General features: G+C 41.3%; 1 protein-coding gene across 1 annotated transcript in view; it reads left to right on the forward strand.

Annotated features, from left to right (window-relative positions):
• Positions 1-9,967, forward strand: part of NALCN (sodium leak channel, non-selective) — a 273,012-nt gene extending 263,045 nt beyond the window's left edge. Inside the window, exons 41-44 of the mRNA XM_081127411.1 lie at positions 1,376-1,526; positions 2,870-3,019; positions 5,088-5,205; positions 8,325-9,967. Of these exons, the coding sequence (XP_080983537.1) occupies positions 1,376-1,526; positions 2,870-3,019; positions 5,088-5,205; positions 8,325-8,518 (613 nt within the window). The 3' untranslated portion in view covers positions 8,519-9,967. The remainder of the gene's footprint in view (positions 1-1,375; positions 1,527-2,869; positions 3,020-5,087; positions 5,206-8,324) is intronic.
• The last annotated feature ends 920 nt before the right edge of the window (positions 9,968-10,887 follow it).

A 10,887-nucleotide genomic window follows, 5' to 3' on the forward strand; every position in this document is an offset into this window, starting at 1 on the left:
AAACACACATGACTAGCAAAGGATGACAACTCTCTCAGAACATCACTTAGTCTTTTCATCTATATTTTTAGGCTGAAAATTTGGCACATGGACATGCCACTGTCATTAATAATTAAACTCAGCCTCTTTGGAACACAGTGAGGCCTCTGATAAAATGAACCCAGGCAAAGTCAATGGTGGCATCGTTGGCCCCTCCCTACCCTCTAGCCCAGTGTCTGATGAAAACAATTCAGCAATGATGAGATTCTTAATGAGGCATGGAAAAAAGAAAGAGCAAATGCACTTTCTCCCTCTGTGGTGGGAAAAGCCTTAGCAAAGAACCGATCACTGTGCCCGTGCTGCATGGGGAGGGGCCTCTCAAGTGTCTCCAGGCTGTGATTTGGGCTAAAGAGATGGAACTGAGATCCCACCCAGGCCAGGCAGGGACAAAGTAATAACTGGGAACCTGTAGCCATCTCAGAGTGCCAAGCTGCCAGAAGAAGCTGCATCCTCCATGGTCTGTGGACCCCTCAGCCTGAACACATGAATTGCCTTATTGCGCAGGAGCTCCCATACAACATTAGCTGTGTTGGTCTCATTTGCCGCTGTCGGGATCTATTATGCCAAAGGCTGAATGGGAGTGAATGTTTCACCCTGGTTTTACAACCATCAAAATTAATGAGAAAGATCCAGGAGGACAGATGAGATAAATTGAGAGGGAAATGGGGGCATGGGGATGCATGACCCACAGCCAAGCACATTAACCACCACCAATTGGAGCCGAATGTGAAGAAAGTATAGACAAAGCAGTTCTCCTTCTACAGGGAAGTTTCCAGAGTCTTAAGCAGCTGATTACCAGGGCATAGCCTGAATCTTTTGTTTTACAAACACTTATATGGCACTTCCTGTTATGTGCACCTTGCAAATATCAATGCACTTAATCATTTAATAAAGTAGGTACTGCCTGACTGGGCATGGCTCAGCAGTTGAGCATCGACCTAGGATCCAGGAGATCATAGTTTGATTCCCAGTCAGGGCACATGCCCGGGTTGTGGGCTCGATCCCCAGTCAGGGGCATTCAGGAGGCAGCTGATCAATGACAACTCTCTCGTCATTGATGTTTCTATCTCTCTCCTCCCTTCCTCTCTCTGAAATCAATAAAGATATATTTAAAAAATAAAAAATAAAAAGTAGGTACCATCAATATCCCCATTTTACAGATGAGAGAAGAGACATTGAGGTGACATCACTAGCCCAAGCCATCCAGTTAGTCAGTGTGGCATCAGAATGCTACGTTGGTTGGATTGAGTGATGACCTCTGTGGATTTTGAGATCTCTAAGAGTCTAAATCCCAGGTAAATCAGAACTGCGGTTGCTGTTGTATTTCCCCCACTAGCATGCTCTCCTACCGGTCGGTTGACATCCGGAAGAGTTTGCAGTTGGAGGAGCTGCTTGCAAGGGAACAGCTGGAGTACACCATTGAGGAGGAAGTGGCCAAGCAGACCATCCGCATGTGGCTGAAAAAGTGCTTAAAGCGCATCAGAGCCGTGAGTGAACCAGAAGCATCTGGGATTGTATTTCCTCCTCCAGAGCTTCATGAACAAGGGGGTTAGATCCTTCCAAGATTAGTCTCACATTCCTTCAACTATGTCAACTTCACCCATTTATGATGGTCAGATGATGATTCGAACCTTAACTCTAGTCCAAATTCAGCGGTACCCTCTTGAGCAGAGGCCATAAGAAGCTTCCGTTAAGTCATATTTTTATAATTCAGTGTGAATGTTTACAAAGCAGTTCATTGATATTAAAATATTTATACTGTCCATTTATTAAACTCCGCTGTTTAAACTGCCAGAAATCTCTACATATGGACTGGCAACTGAATTTACAAAACTACTTTTAAATTGCTCCTAAAAATTCCAACATATTATTGATAATTTTGTGTGGTCTCTAATATAAGACCACCTTTTCTGGGAGTTTAACAATCTGTTTGCTGCTTCCTGAACTACAAGTTTGTAAGGTTCTCTAACTCATAAATCAATGAACATTTACTGTGTTTGCATCCACTGCGTTTGCAATGGGCATTTCTATTGGGTAATTAATTGTATGAATGCTTTTGACTTATGCTTTACACACAATGGAAAAACATCAAATTAATCATGAAACATTTATACATAATAGATTTTTAAAATCCTGTTTCTCAGAACAGCATCAACCGCAGAAACATATCTTTCTGTTGCATGAGAAAAAGACCCCAGAGAAATGAAACACCCCAATCTCCTATAGCCAAGCAGCTGTCACAACGGGCCCACCGCAGCTCTGCTAGTTCCAGGGATAGAATCTGCCTTCCTGAGGCCCTGAGAGGGCTCAGGGAGTGCAGCCCCACCAACAGACTGCCCTGGTCCCAGTGTGTGCCAGGACAGACAGGCCTGCTGCTCTAGTCCAGAACCAACACAAGAGATAGGGTTTCACTTTTCCACCCAAGTCTCTCTGCCTCTTACAACTTAGAGGAAAGGGGCGATCCACGTTGGTTTAGTGAGCATAGAACAAAATAAGAAGAAGAAAAAAAAAACAGACCACCAACAACATAAGTGACTTAAAAAATCTATTTTAAATAAAACACAAGCTAGTACCAACGAACATTATTCCAGTTATGCAAATGTTAATGGAAATCTTAAGCAATTCCTAAGTCTCTAAGCCTTTCTTTATAGCAGTCTGATAGTTATCAGAGAAATTAGTTGAGGACCCTTATTTGAAAGTTCCTAAGAGGTCACTAAGCCTACAGGGTCTTTGGAGAAGAGAGAAGAAAATATGATTTAATTGGTAGGGGTTAGGGGGATGTTGGGCTGATTGTTTTTCTGTTCCTGAAAGAACAATCATATTTCCATAGAAACAGCAGCAGTCCTGCAGCATCATCCATAGCCTGAGGGAGAGCCAGCAACAGGAGCTGAGCCGGTTTCTGAATCCCCCCAGTATCGAGACCACCCAGCCCAGCGAAGACATGAATGCCAACAGTCAGGACAACAATATGCAGCCTGAGGTATGGGTATGAGGTGTCCTTCATTCGAGGATAGTCTGTGCATTAATAAAGTAAAAGGTGAACTGGTGCTGTGCACAAAGCCATTTCAAACAAGGTGACGATATATCTAATAGGAATGTTTACATTAAAAAAACAACAATTGGAACATAAAGATCCAGATTATATTTGTGTGTTTGCTGTCCTTGAATCAGCTAAAGTTATTTCAAAAGCTTCTGATTTGTATGGATACTAAAATAATGTTAATGCCCTGGATTTAATAATCGTTGATTTTTGTTTGTTTGTTTTTTGTGGGGTTTTTTTGTTTTTGTTGGGTTTTCTTGGGGGGGTTGGTCTAAAGAGTTCACATCACCTCTCTAAGGACTTAATTGGAGTGTCGATATTACATGACTTAGGAGAACATGGTTTGCCTGAAGTTCTGCCCTAAATGTTTTCTCCTACCAAGTCACAGAAACTTGCAGTAAAATCAGTGAAAATGTTTGAAATTGGCCTTCAACCTCCTTAAATAGACTCAATGAGGATTTGTTTTTCCTCGTTGGGCATGAGAAGAGCATATGGAGTTTGGGGACGATTAACTCGAGGGCCTCCTATTTACTGGGGAACAGCATATTTTCATTTCCAAACCCAATCTACATGTCCATAAAAAACCCACAGAGAGTCACCAGTGCCCTGGAGAGCGCTGTACTGTGAGAGCAGCTGGAGGGAGGTCCTGCCCTTTGTCAGGAAGCAGTTATGGACTGGGTGGAGTTGATCCAGCTTTCTCAGATGAGCCCCCTGGCAGCATCAGGCTTCCGATTGCATAGTGACACAGTCAGGGGCCAGCGATAAATACTGAAGCCTGAGGCTTCATGGCCCAGTGGTATGCTCCAAGGAGCCCTCTTTTTTACAACCCAGATTTGAGTGGATTTCATGTTGTTGTCTCCCCTGTCTGTAGGAATCATCTGCCACTAATTACAGGGACTTATTCAGGGGGCACTCAACAAAAGGGGACTTGGAGGCTTTTACAATGGCCCTGCCACCTGTATGCCCTGAGGATGGCTGGCAGTGCCTCAGGTGTAGGGCTGAGATAAGATCAGGATAGTCAGATGGGGCTGATGAGTCCAGGAAAGTGGTGATTACAGAGCTCACTGGTTTTAGGTTAAAACACACACACACACACACGCATACACACATACACACACACACACACACACACACACACACACAAACCCACCCCAAGAGGTACCCAAAACACCAAGCAGAGATATTGAAGCAATGTGAAGATCAAGGTGCTGATAGGAAAGGGGACGGTGATGGTGAACCAGAGAGTGGGTAAAGTATGTGGAGAGTCTTAGCATTTCTCTTGACTATTCTTTTTTTTATTGAATTTATTGGGGTACAGGTTTCAAGGGTACAGCCCAATAAAACATCATCTGCACACTGCATCATGCATCCATCGCCCCAAGCAAAGTCTCTTTCCACCCCCATTGTTCCCCTCTTTGCCCACCTCCACCTGCTCCCCTCACCCCTCCTTCCCTCTGGCTGTCACCACACTGCTGTCTGTGTCTGTGTGTTTTATATCCATATACATAGGGCTGTTTTCTTGCTTAATTCCATCACCTTCTTTCATCCAGTTCCCCAACCCCCCCACCCCTCTGACAGCTGTCAGTCTGTTCTCTGTATCTATGAGTCTGTTTATATTTTGTTTGTTTATTTCTTTATATTCCACATATAAGTAAAATTATATGGCATTTGTCTTTCTCTGTCTGACTTATTTCATGTAGCATAATATCCTCTAGTACCTCTATGCTGTTGCAAAAAGTAAGATTTCATTCTTTTTTATGGCCAAGTAGTATTCCATTGTGTACATGTACCACAGCTTTTTATCCACTCATCTACTGATAAGCATGTTTTCTAACTTTCTTAAAATAAAATGAGGGTCCAGGCCAGTGCAGAAAAAGGGAGGAGAGCACAGCGTTAAGAAAATGACTGCTCTCCAATGGAGGGGAAAAGGGGAACATCTGTAATACTTTCAACAATAAAGACAAATTTAAGGGGGGGAAAAAAAGAACTCTCTTCTTCCCCGGTACAGACAAGTAGCCAGCAGCAGCTCCTGAGCCCCACCCTGTCAGACAGAGGAGGAAGCCGGCAAGACGTGGGGGACGCCGGGAAGCCCCAGAGGAAGTTTGGGCAGTGGCGTCTGCCCTCCGGTATGTACCTCGAGTCCTTTCTCCATTGACTGAGCCATTTTAAACGTGTTGACACTCTGTGTGTTTGGGATCTTAGATTTCAAAATACAGGTCTGCACCTACAGTCATTTATAGACTTGAAAATATATCTCCTTATCAAAGGCATTTCCCTCAAAATAACTTCTCTAAGTAGAACTATATTGCCCTCGTTTTCAGCTACTATGGTTGACAAGACAGAATTTATTAACAAAGTAAATATCACAGCCAAGATCTAAAAAAAAGAAAGAAGAAGAAAAGATTTCCAAGGGCTTCGTTTGTGCACTCAAGGCATTCTCAAACGTTGGCAAAATTTATTTGATCTGAGAGGAAGTGAGCAGGTATGACAATTTAGAAAATGCCACAGTTCTCAAAGAAGGAACAACAAAATTTATATAGTGCGGTAGGATGTGATGTGATGATGTGATGTGATGTGATGTGATGTGATGTGATGTGATGTGATGTGATGTGATGTGATGTGATGATGTGATGTGATGTGATGTGATGTGATGTGATGTGATGTGATGTGATGTGATGTGATGTGATGATGTGATATGATGATATGATATATCAGTGCCATAGTACCTACTGTATGTCAGTCAGTATTATAAGTACATGGAGTGTGTTCCCTCACTAATCCCCACGATCCTATTCTTTCCCACATCAGTGAGAGACTGTTTCTCCAGGGGACCTCAGGGCTTAGGAGAGCCAGTGCAGTCCCATTAAGGGCACTCAGGAGTGGAGGGGGAGCAATGATCTGCATGGCCCACTGTCCTTCATACACTAAGTGGTTTTCTCCATAAATAACTGAGTCCACAGCAAAACAGGGGCTTCCTGATGCTCTTTAATTGCTCGCCCTCTTCAGCCCATTCTAAGCAGGAGGCAGGCTGTTTTTGCAAACTCTTCCATAGCATGTCTGTTCCACAGAGCAGAAGAGAGCATCAGTTAGGTTCTGAGGCTAAAAGCTCTTCCGTGGATCTTAACACCAGAAAGGAATATATCTTTTTTCACATCCAGGAGTTTATTATTTAGGGAATAGAGAGAGCCTAGCTGCTGCCTGGTAAAACAAAGCTGAGAGTGATGGGAAGGAAGATTGAGTGGGTACTGGGGCCAGGCCATGAGAGTCCTAAATTACAGGCCGAGTGGCTTCAACTCATCCTGTAGGCTATTAGGAACCAGTAAAGGTTTCTGAGCAAGACATGGCATTTGGGATCGTGCTTTAGCGAGAGTGACTTGGCGGCAGAATAGAGAGTGGATTTCCTACTGCTGAGCCTGGAGGCAGGGTTGGGAGCCAGAGGACGATGGAGGTGTCTGGGCTTGAGGTGATGACGTGGCTGAAGCTGGTAGCAGTAGCCCAGACGCTGGAGGGACAGGTAGGAGAGATGACCTGGGAGAAATGCAGACCTTGGTGTTCACATAAGTGGATAAAAAAAGGATACTGTCTAAAGTACCTCCAATGGCCCAAGCTTAGGTGGCCCCAGTGTCAGAAATGGTGATAACCAAAGACACATGATACTGGGGACATGCTGAGTTTGAAGAGGCAAAGGGCAAGAAAAGAGCATTTTTAAGGGGACACTAACAATGTACCAGGTGCCATGCTATGCATTTTCTTCTTTTTTTCCTTTTTTCTCTTTCTCCCTTTTATTTTACTTTTTATTTAAAAAGTATGTATCTAAGTGTACAATGTGATGTTTTAACATATACATTGTGAAAAGATTGCTGCAGTCAACATACATGCCTCAGTTCACATAGTTACCATTTTGTGTGTGTGGTGAGAACACTTAAGATCTACTCTCTCAGCAGGTTTCAAGTATACAATGCAGCCTTATTAACAATGTTCACCATCATGACCATTAGATCTCCAGAAAGTATTCATTTGACATCACTGCAACTTTGTACCCTTTGACCATCTCCCCAGTTCCCCCATCCCAACCCGGGTAACCATCATTCTACTCTCCCTGCTTCTGTGAATTTTGACATTTTTGGATTCCACAAATAAATGAGATCATATACTGTTTTTCTTCCTGCATCTGGCTTACTTTACTTAGCATAATGTCCTTCATATTCATATATGTTGTTGCAATTGCAGGATTTTCTCTTTCTTAAGGTTGTATAATATTGTGTTGAATATATATACCACAACTTCTTCAACCATTCATCCATTGAAGGACACTTAGGTTGTTTCCATATTTTGACTATTGTGAATAACATTGCAATAAGCATGGGAGTGCAGATATCTCTTCAAGGTACTTATTTTATTTCCTTCAAATATATATAACCAGAGGTGGGAATGCGGGATCACATGGTAGTTCTGCTATGCATTTTCTTAGGTCATTTCATCTATTTTAATGTTCACAATAGTCCAATAAGGAAACTTGCATTCTCTTCATTTTACAATTGAGGATACGGGCTTCGCAACCATGAACTTGCTACTAGTTACATCTACAGATCACAAAAATGGGACCCAAAACCAAGACTGTGGAATCCCAAAGCCATGAGTGTGTCAACAAAGTCTTCATACTCACTGCTTCAGTCAGATTAATGGCTTGGAAAGATGACTGCCCTGAGCAAATTTTAAATATGTCCCCAAATCATTCCTTTTTCACTGAAGCTGTACTTCAATTTATTTTTACAAAAAAGAAAAAAAGTATTTACCCACACCATTCTTTCCATACCATCTGCATTTCTTCCTCTCCCCTCACTATCAGTTATAATGTCTTTTTCCTTGTTTTGTTTTTTTATATGTATAAAACTAATGAGCACCGCCGACTCACACATATTGCTATGACACTTATATTTGCCCAAACTGGAACTTTTAGTAATTTTTTTTTTTTTTTTTTTTTTAGCTTTTGTAATTATCTCAAAGTGCAAGAGGCAAGCAGCATTTTTTTTTTTTTGAATGGTATTACTAGTTGTCCGTGAACATAATTGTAAAGTCCATTATGAATATATAAAGAATCAAGTGCTGAAAAGCTTTCATGCTCAGTATCTGTGGATAGGACTTGTTCACCAGGACATTAGATGGGAATATCATGGTTTTTCGGGAATTACTTGCACTACAGTAAAACACCATATTGCTCATAGGACTTTTGTTAATTCCACAGCACCAAAGCCAATAAGCCACTCAGTGTCTTCAGTCAACTTACGGTTTGGAGGGCGGACAACTATGAAATCTGTAGTGTGCAGAATGAACCCCATGACTGACGCAGCTTCCTGTGGTTCTGAAGTTAAGAAGTGGTGGACCCGGCAGCTGACAGTGGAGAGCGATGAAAGTGGAGATGACCTTCTGGATATTTAGGTGGAAATCAATGCAGATGGCAGTCTAATGGTGAAAACTATTTTCTAATATTGTCCTCCATTGTCCAGCCAGCAATCCATAATTGATGCATAATTGAATTCCAATTAGTCCTGTGTAGGAAGGCATAAAAACTGTTCTGTCAGAGCTGTGTATATGATGGGTTATTACCATGTGCTTGAGAAAATTTGCATAATGGCAGTATTAGAAATATTAGAAGCTATACCAACACCAGATGTAGATCGTTCAAAAATTGCATATATTCTGTCTATGTAAACTAAGGTATATACTCATATGTGCTCTTATGTATTACTACCACCCCTGAAAGAGTGCTAAGCCCAAAGTGGCTAATATCTATGGTACAAGAGCTATAGCTTTAGTTCACCTTAATCCGACTTCCACTAGAAATATTTCTCTTGGGAGAATTTATTATTTACAATTGATCTGAAAAGGTCAGCACTGAACTCATGCTAAAATGATAGTAGTTTTACAAACTACAGATTCTGATTTTTAAAAAGTATATTCTTTTTCTCATGTTAATTTTTAAAATACACACACGCTATTTAGAGATGAGAAGCAGTCAATTTCTGTCCTCAGTCACTAATGAAATTGTTGCCTGCTACCCAGAGATTTGCTTGTGCAGGTACCAGGCAAAGAAATTGACCCAAGAGCTAATTGATTAAAACAAACCTAACAGAAATCACTTGAAAGACAGAGCTATGTAAAGATGTTGAATTTCTTAAAAACTATTTTAATAATTGAGTTTAGCAAAAAGATTAAAACAATCCAGCTTATAAAAAAATCTTTGCATGTATGATGCTATCATTGGCTTTATTTTTTAGCCAAGGTATTTTGCCATAAATCAACAAAGACATTATGAGTTGATCCCAACACGTCATTGCTGTCTTTAATTCTAAATTACTTCCCTGCTACCAGAATCTCCTATAAAATAATGGTACTCTGCAAAATCTTGCTCTAAACTCACAGTTTAGGTATCCCACACCCCAACTGTATGTGTGTTCTACAGGAAAATTAAAATGCAAAGTGATTACAAAGTGCTGCTGGTTCACTTATGCTAAGTCAATGAAGTCGACATGTGTTGGGGGCTTTACATTCTTCTTGATTGAAGATTTGCTGTTTAGATTATTTCTTTTAAGGGAGTGATTATCTCAGTGATTAAAGTCATTTTGAATGTCCTCTAGACATTCACACCACCCCAGTTGCTTTATGATTTACTTTTCTCTGTGGAACATTCTTAAAATAGCCAAATATCACATTATTTCTGTATAACAATTTTAACAGTGTGGTGGCAGTCTGTTGTTTATTGATTAATTGTGATTATAAGATAATGGGCAATTAAAGTCAGTGCAGCTAAAAGGATTTTATTTCATTTTATGTTCATTTGGTATTTACTTTTTGTACATAATAAAATGAAATAAATATTGAATTTGTAAAAGAATATTCTCTGAGTTAATGATAGTTTCTAAACCCTTTTCTTGTGTGTGTGTGTGTGTGTGTGTGTGTGTGTGTGTGTGTGTGTGTGTGTGTCGGGGGACTTGTGGGTAAGGCCACTAGATTGCTGGCACTTTGCGAACTCTTTATTTGAACATTCAGTCTACAATTAGTTGGCAAAAGCTCTATCCCTGATATTCACTTCAGCTCAGCTCCTAAGCCGGAATGTTCCTTTCACATTTGTGCCCATAAGGCTGAGCACATACCCTGCACCTTCCAAGCCCATAACAATGCAGAAAAGGATCTGACATGGCCAGGGCTTGGGTCTTTACCAAGTTTTTTTTCTTTTTTGGCTCATTACACTTGAGTAAAACATCTTCATTCTCACAAAACTGCTGAGCCCTTCCTAAAACGTTGGTAATTGACGTTCAGCCGAACATCACTGTTGTTCATTCTGCAGTGAAGTAAGGGACAGAATAGCAATGCATTTAAAGCCACAACACCCTACATCGTCGATGAAGTGAAATAGCCAAACAGTTCTTGTGGGATTCATCTCCACTATTTTCCTGAAGCCAGTAGAGCAGACAGCAAGCTGAGGAAAAAAACGCCACCCTCTTTTTGATTTTTCATTAACATACAGATGGGAACACTGGCCACAATGCTCCCTGGTCCTCGGGGAAGCCAGGCACTGATACTAATCCTGTCATCATGCTACCCATTGCCTTCAATTAAAGGACTCTGGTTTCCGAGGGCACCAGAAAACATAAGGGATAGAAGTCTTGACACAGAACCCCCGAGGGGAACAGACCACACATGCATTGCTCATGTCGCAATTCAAGGGGACTCAAAGGGAACAAGGGTGGAGAGAATGGCCAGACCGATGCTACTCACTCTGTTCTCAGTGGTGGTTCTCGAGAGCA

The sequence above is a fragment of the Miniopterus schreibersii genome (assembly GCF_964146895.1).
Source record: "Miniopterus schreibersii genome assembly, chromosome: 2".
Taxonomy (NCBI): Eukaryota; Metazoa; Chordata; class Mammalia; order Chiroptera; family Miniopteridae; genus Miniopterus; species Miniopterus schreibersii.